This window comes from Neopsephotus bourkii, unplaced genomic scaffold (assembly GCF_033783945.1).
Source record: "Neopsephotus bourkii isolate Nb327-2 ecotype Australia unplaced genomic scaffold, CSIRO-AGI_Nbou_v1 NB_1508, whole genome shotgun sequence".
NCBI classification, from domain to species: domain Eukaryota; kingdom Metazoa; phylum Chordata; class Aves; order Psittaciformes; family Psittacidae; genus Neopsephotus; species Neopsephotus bourkii.
In genome coordinates, this window is record NW_026901984.1 from 5,580,204 (window position 1) to 5,598,865 (window position 18,662).

Here is an 18,662-nt window from a genome sequence, read left to right on the forward strand (position 1 = left end):
AAACATGAACATTTACCTTTGTCTGTACTGGCTAAAGATCTCTAAATAACTATGTGGCATCTGTTCATATTTCATAGTCCTAAAACAGATAGTGAAATTGATCCCTGATGTGGTATGCTACAGATGAAATGACAGAAGAGAAATTAATTTGAACGCTTATGCAAAGGTAGGATTTCTTTCAAATATATACCTGAATTTCTGGCTGCATGCATGGTATGGCATCAAGACTGATTATTGTACTTAATGAATTACAGCTAATCATAAAAAGCATACGTTGCTAGATCCAAGCAAATATTTCAGGAGTTGCAGTTCTTAGTCTTTTCTATCAGTTTTGGAATTTGGAATTGATTTGTTTTCTGCACTATTACAGAATCCCTGAAAGTAAATTTAGAGGGGTTCTAGTGGCTGCCATCACATCTCTTGCACAACACATGCTGCTCTAGAGATTCCCTCCTAGTGGCACATGAGGACGAAAAAAGTTTAGAGAGAAGGAGATAGTCCAGCTTCCTACAGAGTCTAGTTCTGTGCAATTTACAAAACTAGAAGTTCTTTCCACTACCAAATGGCAGCTTTCTCTTGCTACTGGTAGGTCAAGCATTAGCAGTTGAGGCAACAGGTCTGCAGCTTCATAGTTAAAGATAACTAAGGAGGCTGAAATCCCATCACAGTGAAGCATAATAGAATTGTTTTAACACTTGTAAAAATACCTAGAACTTATAGATAAAAATGATAGATTCAAACACTTTGGCAAGATTATAAAAAATGCTAGACTGATCATTCTTGTTCAGCTCAAATCCATGTAGATTATCATTCTCTTTTCAAGTGCCTGTTCACATCACCTTTCCTGTGAGAGGCTGCGAGAGCTGGGAGTGTTCAGCCTGGAGAAGAAGAAAGCTCAGAGATCTCATCATCATGTACAAATACCTGAAGGAAAGTTGCAAAGAAGATGGGAGCCAGGCTCTTTTCAGTGGTACCCAGGGACAGGACCAGAGGCAGAGGGTACAAAATGAAATGCAGGAGTTTTCCTCTGAACATCAGGCATAACTTTTTCACTGTGGGGGTGACCAAGCACTGCACATGCTGCCCACGGAGGTTGTGATATCTCCATCCTTGGGAGATACTCAAAAGCTGCCTGGACATGGTCCTAGGAAACTGACTCCAGGTGACCCTGCTTGAGCAGGAAGTTGGTCCAGATGACCTCCAGAGGCCCACGTCAACCTTAGCTTTTCTGTGATTCTGTCCTTACAAATCCTCTGTTTTATTCATTTTTCTATTTATGGCCAGCATTCCTCATGTAGTTCCACACTAACATCAGACAAAATGCAGACTTATTAATTCCCTAGTATGCAGTTCCATAATACCATTACAGAGGGCTCTTACTGCTTATCAATATTTTAAGAATTAGTTTCTACGGTACATTTGGCAATGTGGATTGCCAGTATTATGTGGAAGGATAGTTGCCATCTGCAAAACGGCCACAGAGTAAGAGACATAATAGTCAAAACTCCCTCGGTACCCCTCATTAGACTGCATGTTCAAAGATAAAGCTTTTGGCTTAAGGGATTCAGTGTTGAGAAGAGAGCTCCCACTGATGGCTCTTGCAACTGTAAACACATAGCATTTCTGTAACTCAGGCTGCACATTTCCATTTAACTATATAGAAAGTAAGAAGGACAATCAATGGAAATTATGGAAAGTTTGAAGTGTCTTAGTCTTCCAGTATTTGCAAGACAAGATGTTTAACATTCTCCTTCAGGATATTTCTGATAATGCACGTTTTATGAAAAAAGAATACAAAACAAAATTAAAGGCTGACATAATGTACAACTGGCAACATTAGCTGTGCTATTTCTCAAAGTAGAAGTGTTCACTTTTCCAACTTCACTATTCCTTTACATTATGTGTTAATAGTTTTAAATGCAGTGATTATGCTTTTGACAGTTTTTATCAAAACATAAAGTATTTTAGAAGCCAGTATGGTTTCACATAGAACTGCACTTCCTCCTTCCTGGCAGCAAGCTGATCCTTCTCCCACTCTGCTCTTAGATCCCACTTCTTCTTTTGCTTTTGTTTCTACATTACTTTCCACTCAGGCAAATCAAAATGGTTTGCAACTGTCATTACAAGTCACTTAGAAGTTAAATGTAGGGCACTAAAAGCTATTTGAATCATTCATATAACCTGCCGGTATCAGAACAGATCCTAGTTTCATGGAAGAAATAAAGTTTAGAAAATGCTGAAAAGTCCTTGCACTGCTGTGACAAAGCCTGTTCGATCACTGTAAACACTGACCATTTCAGTAGGCAACCAGGTTTGAACAGCATTGCAGAAAAGATAAAATTAGGTGAGTCTTTTCATAATGTAGTTGAAAAAGTCCACTGAGCAGGTGAAAACTGTGATTTTAAGAAGCTAATAACTCTAATTTCCCCCTACTCTGGCAGTTCCGACTTTTTACTAAAGGTAAATGATAAGTAGTTAGATGAGTGTCACTCCTGCAAGGCATTCATTTGGCTGTGATGACTCATTATGCCTATTGACAGTCATGCAACACTTAAATAAGTGATTTTGACTGACTAGTAACAGAACCAAAAGTCATCTCATTCTAAAGCAAACCAGCATAGCAAGTCATTTTCTTCATCATTTTTATAATTATCACCATGCAGGCTAGCAAACTGCTCTACCTTAGTTACATTTGAGATGATTTATTCAGACAGAAAATAAGGCAGAAATGAACACCATTTAGAGCAAAATATATTAAAACCCCCATACAGTTTAAGACTGGAAAGAACTCATTGTGTGTTCTTCAAAGAACAAAAAACCACTTTAAATTAAAAGCTATATCCTGATACCATTAATTTCAAAGAGATTTTAAAATCTCTTTTCAGGTGAAGAATATATTCCCATATCAATATATTTTGTAAACATTAAACAGGTATTCTCTTGAGATGTAACATTTCTTCTCAGAGAATATATAAACACAAGAGGTGCATCTTCAGAGACTGTTCAATGAAACATTTTTCTGCCTTTACCTATACACAGCATTTTGAAGAAGAAAGAATATTTCAGTCTCCTGATCCTTTCAATCGTTTCTGCTGAGATAGTCATGCCTCCCTAGTTCCAATTATTGTCAACTGTGATCCGGACACCGTATACCAGGAACTGAACTGGGGTTACTATCGTATTTCACAGAAGCCAGATTCCCCACTGCAAATTTGAACAGACAACTGAAGATAAAAGCCTGTCTCATGCTCCAAATGCGCTGTGCTATCCATTTCTGAATGAATACATGAATCTGATAATAGACTTCTGTACAAAGGTACCTATCAGTGTTTTCATTACTGCTTGTTTTGAAGATATATACATATATATATGTCTGCAATGAAGAAAGGTGATCTAAAGATACAGAGGAATGATGTAGACCATAAATGGTAGGCATGTAATTTATACAGTCCTAGGAATTCAAACTAAGATGCATGTCAAACATTCAGAATCCTGCTTAATCCTTGCTTGTATTGCTGAGAAAAATCAAAGCCTTTAATCATCTCAGTCACTCTGTGTGGACTACTGGTGTTTCCTCTTACTTGAATTTCTACAAGGCAATCAAACCTCACTTAGGTGTGATTCAATCTCACAATACACACTGACAATACTAGCCTTAAATCTACCAGCTTCTCCTGTCCTGGGTTCAGCAGTAGCAGTCATTTTTCTCCTTCTTAAGTAGCTGGTGCAGTTCTGTGATTTTGACTTTCAGCCTGGGAACGCTGCTGATAACACCAATGTTTTTAGTTGCTGTTCAGTAACGTTTACTCTGACCAAGGACTTTTTGAGTCTCATGCTCTGCCAGGGAAGAGGGGAAGAAGGGAGGAAGCAGAGACAGGACACCTGACCCAAACTAACCAAAGAGCTATTCCATACTACAGCATGTCATGCCCAGTATATAAACTAGGGGCAGTCACCCAGAAGGTCGGGCTGCTCAGGTCGGGCAGGGTATCGGTCAGCGGGTGGTGAGCGGTTGTAATCTCTTCCCTTGTTATTTCCTTTATCATTATTATTACTGGTGATAGCAGCAGTGGTTTTGTGTTATATCTCAGTTACTGGACTGCTCTTATCTCAACCCATGGGAGACACATTCTTCAGAAGAGGGGAGGGGAAGTGAGCGAGCGGCTGCATGGTTCTGGGTTGCTGGCTGGGCTTAAACCACACCACCTCCCCTCAAAGTCGGAATCAGGAATTTATGCACAATTTGTGTAGTAAAGTTGTTTCTAACACACAATTCTCTGAACCTTGGCATTTCCAAGTAGTTGTACTTGGAGCAAATGTGAAAGACAATTTTCAGAGCATGCTCTCTGCAAAAGAATGCAGGCTTGCCATTTGTTAAGAAACAACATCTGAGGTCCCCATCCATGTCAATCAGCCAAGACAGAGTTTCCAACCCTCTGGTTATGAGGTAGGAGCCTGGAAATGTTGGGACCCCCAGCTGCAGCTAAGGTTTTCAAAGCCATTTTGATGGGCTGAAACTGGAGCTTGCAAATCTCTGGCTTGCAAATAGGCTCTGAAAATCTGAGCTACCTAAGTGGCAACAGATTTGGGGATTTTCCCACAAGTTTATGCATTGAACAGCAACAATAGCGATTGCCGAGGCTGGACATGTTTGCTTCCATATGGCATCCCCATGTTTCTAAAAGACCTGTGTGTCTTCAGTAGATATAAATGTAAACAGGGTACACAACCACCATATGCTTTTAGTCAGCTGTAACCTAGGTTGTTTTGAACTTAAATGTTGAGGTTAACTTCAGACTAGAAAATGAATCATTATAAAGATAGCAAGCCCCAATTTAGGATGTACAACTTGACTCCTTAAAACGACTAACCAGATAGCAGCCACCCCAACATTTCAAGGGCGCTGTTACCTCTCATTCCACAAGTAACTGTAGATATCTTCAGTGTATTACAAAGAGCAGATGGCCTTCAAAACCACTCAGTTTAGAGTCATAGAACTGGAGCATCCAAGCTCCTGTCCTGGAATCCTGCTCACAGCTCACACTGTTGCATCAAGAATATTCTCTTCTCCATCTCTCCTTCCCTCTCCCTCTTTCTCACATCCCAGTAAATGGTGGACTCCAACCTCAGATATCAATTTTCTGTAAATTTTCAAATAAATGTCTACAAAAAAGATTGTAGAATATTATGAGAGCTGAAAATAATTTGCATGAGAAAACAAGTGGTGTGTAATGCAGAGCACTCTAAGCTGAGCTGCACAGGGTATGTAGTGCTCTGACTGAGTAGCAGTCCGGTATGTGATATGTTAAAGTATTTTCAAATAAAAAAAAACTTCCATATGTGCGGGGGGGGGGAGGGGGGGGGTTGTTGGGGTTTTGTTTATTTGTTTGTTTTCCCTTTATTTTCTTTTTACCATCCAATTCCTTTAATTTCTGTTTCTAGAGAATCTGATAGTTGCCAAGTATCAAACACCTAGTGAAATGACGTCTTAGAAAGTGGGTTGCTTTAAACATGTCAGGTGATTTTCAAGAAAAACTCAACAGTAACTACACTGAATTTAGAAATCCTCAAATGTTTTGGTATTTTTTTAAAGCAAAGAAATTAATTACATCATGACATATGAAAACCACATGCCTGTTTTAAACTTTTATTTATTAGCTTACTTCTTTGTTTAAAATAATACCCTAGCAATTAAATCTGAATTGGAAATACATAGTCAAGACCATCTGGTTTTCTTTCAATTTTTCAGACTAAAAGGAAAAGACATTTTCCTCTTCCTCATAAGGCTACTTCAAGAAATACATTGGGAGCAGGCTGTAACAATCTTTTTATAAAATTCCTTCTTGTTGCCAAAAATGTGTGCTTTACGATGCAATGCACACATGCATAGATCACACACATATTTCAGGTACAGAAAAGTGTAAATGCATAGTTTGTCTCTGGTGGATTTTATGGGCCAGACAGACAAAGATTTTCTGCTAAGACCTTGATGTTCACAAAGGAAGAAATATAGGTCAACCTCAGATTTGTAGGGCTTGAATTGATTCCCTCCCCAATATGGAACTAATATTCTACTTCTTTTGAGTGAGGAAAACTTTCAGTGTGCTTATTTCATGGTTCTGCTGACTCACAGGTTCACAATAACTGAAGATAATTTTCCAGTGTATCTAATACCTGAAAAAGACTTCCTATATTTTAAATGTCATTATAACCCAGTCTTGCAGCCAGGATTATGGTTTATCCCAGTCTGGGAAATGTATGAGGATTCTGACTCTGGACAATACTCCCAGAGATTCTTCCCAGAGAATACTTCCAGAGATTCTCCAGATTCTCCAGGATACTTATGTAGTATTATTCCAGAATACGTCTCCAGATTCTCCAGAATCCCCAGATCCATAGTGATACTCTGGAATCACTAATTCAGATTGTTCCTCATGTGGTTCCACCATTTTGATACAAATGTGTTTCTTTGATTTAAACTGGAATTACCCTTGCATATTTTCAAATAAGGAAATCCACATGGATATCAAAAAATAACCATTCTGGAATGATTGTTTCAAAACAGCAATTTCAATTCCATGTGTTGGCAAGCTCTTCTGGACACATCCATGCTTAGTAACAACTTAGGCAACATTACTCAGAATCACAGAAGGGTTGTGGCTGGAAGGGACCACCAGAGAACATCTAGTCCAACCTGCCTGTTCAAGCAGGGTCACTCACAGTGAGAGTTCTACGAATGAAATAAAGCATAATCAAATTTGGAATAATTGTTTTCTTTTGATATTGAGATACTAGCTTGTGGAACAGTTTGTTCAACAGAGTGACTGAAGTTGCATTGTCTGAAACCTTTGCAATAAACCTAAACAAAAAGATTAGAAAAGATTAAATGGTGAGCACTTTGCCATTGACACAAAAAGAGAGGGCAGATGGGCTAGCACATCTTGAGGCTTTGAGGTTTTCTAAGGCTGTTATTCATAAACAAGCACGCTTTATTTCTATTTATAATTATGTGAAGTACATATTAAAGACTAAATATGCCCTTGATCTAGGAAAGAAACTCTAATTATTATTGATGCAAGTTCAGAATACAGCCTTGGCACAGTTATACAGCCAAAAATATGATAAATGTGAATGGATAAAATTAAAACAATTTAAAAAAAAAGAAAAAAGAACCACAATTCCCCAAGGAACTGCTGCAGGTGAGGTTTGCCCATTACTCTGTCCATTGCTATAGAGTAGAAGTAATCGGCAACACAAAAAGAATGTGAGTACTAAAGCACTCAGCAATGCACTGACCAAATTTCAGATGTTTTACTACCTAGTGAAATTTATAAACCTGAGTAAGGTACCTTTACTGTCTTCAAGTAGAGAACAAAATGCGCTTGAAATCTAGCATAAGCCAGGAAAAAAGCTAGTCAAGCCAAAAGTAAATGACAGTGAAAGAGTACATCTGTATTTTCCAAATGACATTAGTCTTTAATGACAGATGACAAGGAGATGCCTTATTTTATCTAGATCACACCTGCAAATCCTCTCCTTTCTCACAAAACAGGTAGAAATACCAGTGAACACTTTAACCAAGAACAACGAATGGATGGCAACCATTTTGATGCAATGGATATTTAATTACTACAAGGAAAGTCATACAACTACAAACGTTATGACTGGAAAAGCCTACAAGGAATAATTTTATCTCCTTCTAAGTAAGTCATTCCAGCAGAAGAAACAATTTCACATAGCTCTGGGCAGCGGAATAAGTTATCATTTGAGCAGGATTTGAGCCATTTAACTACTGCTCTACTTAGTAAAGGGGAACAGCACTTTTTTTTTTTTTTTTTTTTTTTTAAAGCAAGCTCTTAAAATCTAGTCAATTAGACCCCACCGTTCAGGGGAGAGGAATGCTCAGCCTGCAGCCATGCATCTGGTCTATCATTTGAGACAGAAGTCCCATCCTGTGAGGCTGAAAAGTATGTTTGGGCCCTGCAGTTAGAATAGCATTGATGTGCCTTGGGACTTGTACTCACAGGGACCTTGTGGGACCTCCATATAGGCACCAACTAAGCAGGTGCTCTGGAAGTCTCATCTCTGGAGTTCACACCTCACTATTAACACGAGACTCCAGCCTTGAACTGTCTGGAGTGCAGGCTTGGCATAAATATGGGATATGTGCATTATTGAGCTCTCTGTGTTTATGATTGCTATTATGGGTATGCAGACCCTAGGAAAACACAGGATACCAGGTTAATCTCCCTTTCTGAAATAAACATGTGCACTTAGGGAATCATGTTTAATGTCTTATGCAACCGGAATGGCATAATCATATATTCAATAAAAGAGAGAAGCATTAGAGTATGTCATTAGATTTTTTTTCCTTCAGATATACACATATGCATACATATACACCTCACAGCATATAAGGTCTTCACTTCATGGAAAAGAGGAAACAAAACAAAAAGGGCTACCAAACCACCACACATCCTGTTTCAACTCGCTAAATACAATAAAGATGAAACTTGGTCCTATGTTAGCCCTTAAACTACAAAAAACTTGAAGCATAGACATGCCTAACTTTCCCTTAAAACAAGCATTGCAGTCTTCCAATAGGGCTTTGAGTGTCCTATCACTTCTATTTTAGTAGAAAAATGCTTAAAATATGCTACATAAGACAGCATAAGCAAAAAGGGCTGGTAAAGAACTGTAATAAGGAGAACACTGCCCTTCCCTTGTCTACTCTAGCTTTTCAGGGCACAGCTTTTCCTCCAATCTTGTTCTCAACCCAGTAGACTTTCATTGGGCTCCTGCATGGCACCACTCCCCATGTAGAGCCAAGTCCCTCAGAAAAATCCTTGGACTGTCCCAAGCCACAGCTCTATACCTGTGTCCTGTGGTCACCTCCCTGCTGCGACTGAATGCGTGGTCCCTCTGACAGCCAGAAATGTCTCCTCCTGCAAATGATCACTGCTTTTGCAGGGAGTATAATCTCTGCTGCACAAACAACATCTTTGTTATCCTGAGTGTAGCTGCCAAGAAAGACAACTGGCAGCCCTTTCTCTCTCCTTTAATAGCCCAGTTTTTCAAAGGAACGTATATTAAACAAGCTGAAAGCAAAATAAGCTAAAACACAACCAAATGCATCTGTTACTGTTCTCAAAAAGCTCATCACACTGGTTCATAGTCTCTCTGATGCAAAAGAAGAATAATTACACTTAATTACTGGAACCACACATCAGAGGGAAGACATAAGGAATGACATGAAATTAGCAATCTCTAGTAGTATATGTTTTGCAACCCAGAAGTGCTTTCAGATAACCTATAGAAAAAGTTGTATGCTGAACTTTAAATTCCACAACTACCACGATACAGTCTAAAAACCAAGTGATAATTTTTAAGTTATTTTCCTTGTTTGACTGAACAATTATTAGCTGCATAACTTTTTCACCTAGTAGAATAACTTTTATTATGGTTTCCTGATCCAGCACTACCTTTAAATAGCCACTTCCCAACCAGTCTTAACTTCAGTTCATGCAACCCAGTTTACTTTCTGAACCCACAGGGATATAGTTTGCTTAGTTATATTACAGTTTAAAAAAAAAAAAAACACATTAAATTTGTTCAAATTTCAAGTTTCAATATATTAAACCAGCAGCTATATTGCACATTATTAGATACCTGTTTTGTATATAAACCATTTCTTAAAGTTTCATATCACAATTCAGAATCTGTACGATGACACTTAAATATCTATATAATTTCTTGAGAGTCTCATCTACTCCTGACAAGTCAGTAGAAGAAGTCAGAGACACTTCTGATAAACAGTGTGGATAGAAAGTTATTGCTGAGAGAGGTAAGTAATTTGGATTCCTACTTAGAGTCATTTTTCTTCCCATTTTTCCACAACCCCCCGCAAGCTTTTTTCTCTAATCAAATCAAACTAGATGATTCTTCATACCTGTACGTTTTGTAAAAGAGACATCGTTTCAGGGGGACTTTAATTACGTGTTCCTGAAGGCCCACAAAAAGGACACTCTGGCTGTGCAGGATCTGAAGGCTCCTGATTGGCTCTCGCTGACTTTTCGGCAGGAGTTCAATTTCCTCAAGCAGGCAGCTACTTGAAGTGTGGTTCATTGGGGCAAGTACTTTCTTAATAGTACCATAGTCTGCAAATACAAGAGGAAAATGAGTTACTAAAAATCATCACAGGAATTCTGCCTACTTAATATCATTCAGTGAACAAATCTTCATCGCATACTGGATGTTTTCAATGAAGCCACAGAATGTGGGAGTACTTTGACTGGAGTTTCTTAAATTGCTTACAGTACAGTGAAAAGAACTTGAGAACACTAATTAAAGTTTTCTATGTGATGTAATACAGTAAAAACAACTTTATTAGTGCATAACAGACTTCACAGCAGTAGTCACTGGAAAACAACCTTTCAAACTCTGATCATTACAAATGCACATTCATAGCAAGGGTTACTGATTTTAGTTGACGAGTTTGTACTGTACTTTACTATGTTTAAAGCAGTTTAAAAAGCAATAAAGTCCATCACTGTCCCAGCCTGTTTTAAAATACTATGTGCTGAAAACTATGGGGTTTAGATACGTATTGCGCTCATACGCACGATTACCTGTAGATCTTAATTGGGTAAATACAATAATAAAACAAGGCTGTGTTCCTTGTTTTTACTTATCTGGATTTTGACCTCTAAAAAAAATCTTATCTTTTAGCATTTTCTCTTAACTTCTATTCTTATTGTGATTTCTAAGCAAAGGAGAGTTAAGCATCACAAACCAGTGCCAGACAACTGATGAGAATTCTGATTCTCTCATGCAAAGATTTTAAATAATTTAGCAGTATCAAAGAACATTTGATCTGAATGCAAAAGACCATATTCTCATACTGATAAATATTTTAGGTACTGTTCTGACCAAAACTGTATGCAATTTTCCATGTACTAGCAACAGTAAATTTTAAAGATTCAACACAGCAAACACATACTGAGATTAGCTCTTACTCATATAAAGTCTCAAAAGACTAACATCTTTTGTGAGTTGGTAACAATTGCAAGACAAATGTGTGGGATGTTCTGCAGACCACTAAATATGGGGTTTGCCATCACTAGCACAAAGCCAGCAGCTTGGTGGAGAGTTGGCCATGCAGGCTTTCAGCATGGGTCTGGCCCTGCCTTATTGAGAGGTTGTTTCAGCCATGGCAGCAACTGCCTGTTGGCCACATGCTTGTTGCCTCCCTGTGTTGGCTTCACTCTGGCAGCACCTGGGCCAGGAGCCAGCACCTCTAGTCACTGCAGGACAAACAGCCCCTCTGGGGTAACAAGGTGGCGCGGGGGCAGTGTGCAGCTCCCACACTTTGCCTGGGATGTAGTGATGAACAGCAATTAAGCAAACTTAAGGAAATACAAAAAAGTAGCCTCAAGCAAACTCCAAAACTGAAGAGGAGGTGGAGAATTCAAGATGCTAATTACTGTTAAAGTCTTTTCCCTTTTCCTGCAGAAGACTGAATACTCTTAAGAACTGGAGAAGTACTGAAAGCGGGAGGATAACACCAAATAACATTTTGTAGGAAGTTTATGTATCAGATTTTAACCATACTATTAACAAAACTTTAATACTTGGATAATATGGACTTAATTTTATAAGACAGTCAAAAGTAATTAGATGAACTACAAATGCCTAGCTCAGTAGATAAAATGCATTTCCCTTAGTCCCTAACACGATTTTGAATGTAATAAAGTCTGCATGTTGAAGTCTTCTGACTGACCTCTCAATTCTTAATATAATCACTTTTTATAATTGTTTATCTTTTCCTCCTTTGTTGGTATAAGCAGTCTTGTCAGGACTCACTGTGTGCATTTATTAGGAAAAAACCTTTCATTAAATGAGAGTTTTAATTTTCATTAAAACTTAACCTTTTTCCTATTAAAAATCACTCTAATTTGACTATCACTTTCCAAACAATCTAAAGTATAGTTATATTAAAAAAAATCAATTAAACCATTGCTGAGAATCAGTTTTGTCTCATAATAAAGTCCAGCTCTACTGAAGAATCTAAGAAGCAGTGTTTCCCCTGGTAATGGTTGGATGTAAAATCTCGACTATAATTACAGTAGGTTTCAAGGTAAAAACATGGTCTGAGAAGCACCCAGATAAAAGAAATCAGTGGCTGTAGGGGTTAGACTTTATTTTTTGGAGCATGGAACTTGGAAGGGGTACTAGCAGGAAGAAACAAGAAGGAAAAGGATAATCAGTGAGATCATTTTACAGATATAAATTAAAAATGTAAAGTGATATAAAGTGATTTTACAGATATAAAGTGATATCATCACTTTATAGATGAGTGAGTACAATTCGGTATCGCCTGTCTAACTGGCAGTAAACAGATTCAGTATGATTCACGATTCATTGCATTTGGCTTGCCTGCATCTTTTTCCTGCATGAGATAAAAATCAGGTACACATTCAGCACGTGCTTCTCATACAAACTAATATTCCTGCCACTGTGCTGAGTCTGGCATCCACAGACTGAGTCACTTGCTGTCACTTCTGCCAAGATAGAAGGAAAAAAAACATCCCAAGACTGGAGGCCTCCTTCCTCCATGCCTATATACAATTTTAATTTTAAAGTGCAGCTTTGGACAAGAGAATATGACCAAACCCACATACACAGCGCTTCTTTTCTCCTCAGTGAATTTGTTTATTGTAGAGGGCAGAATTCCAATTTTATTTGATTTTTTTAATATTCAGGCCTATAACCTGGGGAGCACAGTTACAGCAGCATACTACTCTAGATTGAAAAAAAACATTCTCACTGAGATCTGCAGTATTAGTGCCATCCCCAGGACAGCTGTCACTGCTCTTGTTCCTCCTTCTTGGAGGCATACCTTCTCCATTCCTCCCATTTCCTTTTGACTTCTTTCAGCATCTAAACCGTTCCTTTCCCATTTGTTGTCTAAGATCAGCACTTGCACAGAAATGTTGGAAGCCATAAATGACTGGGCTCTAAGTGAAGAAGCAGTTCCAGGGATCCTACAGATTATCAGGAAGAAACACTACTCTTCAAACAGCCATGTGGGTCATATGTAAGTTCAATAAAAAAAGAAAAAAATGTTATCTGAGATCTACTTCACATCAGTAAACTCTCCTACTTCTGACCTTCTGTAACCTATCTTCTCTGTTTTAAATTCCTCCTGCCTATGACTCTGATTTTGCATGGACCACCTGAAAGCCCAAACTAGGGTGAGGATCTATTTGTATATACAACTTCTGAGACAGACATAGATTGAATTGGTGGCTATGTTCATCAGACTATGGTACATAGCAAGTGTACATACCTATAAACCACCTCAAACTATACCCGCATGTAATAATGGCTAGACCAGGCTTCCTTACGGTGGAAAATCATTAGCATTGCATCAGTACTTTCAAAAGCCAGGTTATTTGCTCCACTGTTTCCAATTCTGCTACAATGTGTGCAAGACCATGCACCAAGCCTCCAGCAAAGATTGCATATTTCCTGAAGAACTTATTAAAGTCCATCCTTGAAAGTGTTGGCTCTTCAGTTTTCTCGCACCACAGTTGTAAAGCAAAACAGAGAAGCAGGGAAAGAAATGTGTCTTTACAGCTCTGGGACATGGAGGTTTTTAGACCTGTCAAAATCTTTCAAGTGACTATTTACTTTATAATCAAACTCACCATCCACTCCTGCCAGGAAATAGCTAAGAATAGTAACACAGACCTTCCTAATGAATGTAACTTTATTGCCATGGACACAAAGTTGCAGTTTCGTCACAAAGTTCAAAGCTGAATCCAACAGCTACCTAAGAATTCAAATGAATGGCACCTTCGTATCTTGAGCATAAGCAAGACATGCTGGAATAGGTGCAGACACCTGACATCCTTGATTTAAGGATGATTAAGTATATACAGGAGTAGTAAAATTCAATGGCCACAATGAGTAAATAACGTGTTTTGTTAAACTTAATACATTTTAAAACACCTGTAAAACCAGCAACTGAACATTAGAAATCTAATCACTGTGAATGAAGATGTAGAGGAATGAAAAATTCTAGCTGAAATATTACAATGTAATGTGTAGGAGACTATGAAGAACCAAATGGAAAGCCTGAAATGGAGTCGAAGAGGACGCAACAGTCTGTGAAGAACAAAATGATAATGGGACAAAATCAAAGGATGGTCTCTAAAACTGAAAAGCAAAGTGTATGTTGTAAATGGCATAAAGCATAGCTAGCAATGGAGACTGCTGCAAGAGTGTGGTTGAAAATCATTATAACATGACACCTGCAAAGGAAAACAGCAAATGAGCACACAAGACAAACGGCAGATGCAACAAACTAATAAACCTGTATTTTTTTGAGTTTCTTAACATAAATAAGAACACTCGAAGCTGGAGCAGCTTCTTCCAATGGAGAATAAATATTTATCTGAGCTACTATGTTTACAAAATATTGCTTTATTCTTCAAGCAAAAACTTCTTTAGCAAATCATCCAAAATGAGGGAGTGTCAAAGGAAGTTCATTTCACTGCTTTAAAAGAAAGGAAAAAACTGTATGTATTCTTTTTCAAGAGGGAAACTTTCAGACCTAACTCTGGTAATTTTTGATAGTGAAGCAAAACCTAGTATTATCTACATTTTACATTAGTTCGGCATAGTATCTTGGAGAGAAGGGTGGTTTCCAGAAAGCAACTGAACCAGCACCACAACACAGAATCTGAGTCAATGTCTTTCAGAGGAGAAGCTTACGGCATCATCTTCCAGTAATGTAGAAAAAAAAGTCATTGGTGCCTTCTAAGCCATATGAGTTGCTAGCAAAAGATACTTGTAATAGTCTCAAATACACCCTCAGGCTAGTTTTATGCCTATGTTTATAACTTTACAAGTATTCCTGCACTTTCTGAGCACAAGAAGGTGCCTTTACAGATCTGAAAATCTCCTTGCCTATACCAAGAAAAACTCAAAAGCAAAATCCACTGCAAATTATGAACTAAGAATAGTAAATGTAAAGAAGGGTCTATTTGCCATCTCCCCACAAAAATCTTGTTTTGAAAAGTACAATGCTGTAGGTAGATGAAAAAATGTGGTCAATGCAGACGAAATGGTGAACTCAAGACACTGAAAATGTAAGCTAAAGCTCTATTTGATACTTCAAGTGACATTTGTATTTGAACTTGAGTAAGGAATAAGGTACAGCCTATGCAAAAAATACACTACTTTGTATATTAAGTTAAACCAGACTCACTGACATCTTTAATAATTTGGCAACATAATCAGTTTTTTGTTTTAAAGAAAAGTTTAAAATTAATAGATGGATATCCCAGAGAATACACTTTTAGAGTGTAGCTGAAATGAATGCAAATTACATAGGTTTTCAAAGTGTAATCTGAAATACATTTTGTAAAATAATATTTATTAACTATTTTTATTTTGTCCATTATACTCTGGTTTTGCATATTACTTATTGTGTAAAAATTATTTTTCCAGAGAGAAATAAAAGCAGTCAGACAGTATTAAGACTGCTGAAATTACAGAACAAATATGTTAATGTTAAGTTTCCTGTAAATATTATCCATTCATGTATATAAAGTGTTTACATTCACCATATAACATTTGTATTCAGCACCATAGAAACAGAAGAAAATAGGGTATTAGGGTTGCCTTCAAAGCAGTGGTCTTTCAGAAGAATAAATTGAAATATCAAACAAAAATTGATGTACAGAATGTATAACTGTATGACATCAAAGAAAGTGCAAGGTGATTGATAAACATCCTCTCACTGTGAAAAATTGCATCATGAGTGTTTGCTTTCCTCCACTGCAAGAGCTGAAAGAAAGCCCTACTGCAAAGCAGAATATGCATTTGGTTAAAAGCAGAAAATTATTCCAATGACAGTATTAGATTGCATAAGACTTTAAGTGTGCTCAATGTAGAAAAAACCCCACAGGAACAGCTAATGTAGCAGCTGGATAAGCATACAAAGAGAAAGCACAGGACTTATAATTTAGCAATCCGTGTGACATCAAAAAAGATGCATATGGTACACAGAATATTAGAGGATTTAAAACCTGCCCATTTTTTTCCCTTCCTAAAATAACTTTAAAATTAGTGAAATCATTAGTAGAATATGGATAATTAAAGCCTTTGCTATAATCTCTTTTCCCATAAGGGAGTGGGGTGCAATTTGTTTTAAAGCAAGGGCATATTCAGAAGATAATATAAACATTCTCTGTAACTTAATTTATCTTTTACCTCCAGGTTTCTGAGATATGCATTTATACTTGATTTACTGGAATTGGTTTTTAATCACACTACTGCCTAAAGGACAAGTGAAAGACTGAGCTTCAACCTTTCTGCTTTAAAGTCTAAAAATAGATTATGGGTAAGTGTAGTACTTCTACGATGATGCAGGACAAAAACCCCAACAAAACAACCAACCCAAGGATATAGCTTGATTTCAAAATTCCCACCTTAATTTACAGAATTTTACTTCAAATATTTTAACATTTTAAATGCATATTCATTACTTCTTTAGGAAAAAAAAGTGAATATGAGATTCTGATGCTTTACCAACGGATAAATCTATTTTTTTTAATTTTTATTTTCAGAACTGGTTTATATGTTTATAGTTTGTCTCTCCATTCAAAACTAAATCACTGCTTGAACAATCTGATCAGTGTGCTAACTAATTTGGTCTTTTTTTCTACTTTTAATACATTTCATGGTGTAATAAATTATATATAATATGATTTTTCTACGAGTATCAGTCAAAAATGGAGGTTAGAAATCTGAACATGTTCTGTCTTGCAGCCTTCATAGAGAATAACAACTGTGATAAGCTTATGAAGAATTTCAACAATAAACTACTGTGACTGCCTTGCTATTACAGCTCATTATCATCATGATAACAAGACAATGATGGATATTAACAGAAATACAGATATAAAGCACATTTTTTATATCACAAAGGCCATTATGTAACTGAATAACAAAAGCTTGTAACAAATACTGTAGCTGGAAACACAAAAATAATTTTGTTGCATTTTCCCAAGAAATGCTGTAAATTGTCTGCCCTGTTCATGTGAAGCTTCCTGTCAAACTGTAAACAGCTTGCGGCAATATTACAATTAGACATTCACTTGTCTGGTGTCCTGACGATTATAAAGAAAAAAAGAAGTGTTAAAAAGGTACATATTTACTTTTAATATGTTTTAGTAAAATGTATCTTTAAATTATATACAGTTACACTACATAGTGTTTAGTGTATTAAGTTTCAAGGACAGAGTAGTTGGTTAAAAGAGATGTTTCCTCCTCCCTGACAAAAAAATAAACCCAATGTAATTACAGCAATCTCAAAATGTATTTTTGATGACTCATGATCATCAGCGCACCCTTTATTTACTACCTCTATTTTCAATCTGATAAGAGATTTTCAGCTTGCCAAAGATGTGACTGCGAGAGGTAAGATACAAGTTCATAAATCTGGTCTGATTTAGAGCAGATGAACCTATCTGTAACACTTCATAACTCAGTTTAGTCAGCATGTATCTTCAGAATACCTATAAGCAAAAGCTGTAAGAGCTACAAGTCCTTAACAGATACAGGCTACATTAACATTTCAATCTATGGTACATTATTTTTGTTTATATGACATAAAGCATTAACTATTTTAAGACTTTATGAAGTGGTATCTTTTAAAAATCTTTCATTTGAAAACTCAATTAATTTTCAATGATAAAAGTTTTAATAAAGAAATTGTCTTATGAACCAGTTTGGAGACTTGTGAGATCTGAGTTCAGTTACCAGCTTTCTCTCCCTTAAGACTCTGTGTGTGAAGCTGGTGTTCAGAACAGTAATAACATATAAAAAATTAAAACTTGAACCTTCACTTTTTGTAAAACTATTTTATGTAACAACAATATATAAATATAGATACTTTAACCAGTATGTTTTCCTACCGAAGATCTGAAACATCTTTTGTTACACTGTTTTCTTGCACACTGACTTGATTTGCTGACAAATTAAAAACCAGTGACAGTCTGTTACCTAATTCTCCCTCAATGTTTAGGACACAGTTGAACTAAAGAAGGAAAGGTCTCAGCTGCAGCCAAGAAAACACATGAATGTGATTTTTCTGATGTGATTTAGGTGCTTTTCATTTCCTTGGAGAACTTCAGGGAACTTACTGTTTAATTAAAAAGGTATTTAAAATACATTTTAATACCCCTTGCAGCAGGAAGCAAGGCATCATCTCTCTAGCTGAATACCTACTTGGCTGTGAGTTGCTGTGCTCCTGCATCTGCAGGCAAGATGAGCTGTGTGCTCTGCATGAAGATTAAAATACTGTTGGTGAGTGGATCCAGGAGGGCTCCTCCTCATCCCACAGCACCCCTTCTCTCCTGGAGCAAGCATTCAATAAGGAAGCTGAAGGCTTGAATTCTCAAGCCCAGGAGGAATTAAAGCTCAGGTCTGCATACCCTGTATGAGTGGTAGCATTCACATTGCTGTATGAACAGACTGACCTTTCTCTCTCATGCTGCCGTGTTTATGGCAGAGGAGAAGCCCACAAAGTGTATCAGATTTGCTCAAGGCAGAGCTATCCGATTGTGTCTCCACAACAGAGGTATCACCAT

General features: G+C 37.2%; 1 protein-coding gene across 4 annotated transcripts in view; it reads right to left on the reverse strand.

The window, feature by feature from the left end:
- The window catches only part of SEMA5A (semaphorin 5A), a 316,989-nt gene that overhangs the window by 89,315 nt on the left and 209,012 nt on the right, over positions 1-18,662 (reverse strand). For all 4 annotated transcript variants that reach the window (XM_061369678.1, XM_061369679.1, XM_061369677.1 and 1 more), the window contains exon 12: positions 9,950-10,157. In XM_061369678.1, the coding sequence (XP_061225662.1) occupies positions 9,950-10,157 (208 nt within the window). The remainder of the gene's footprint in view (positions 1-9,949; positions 10,158-18,662) is intronic.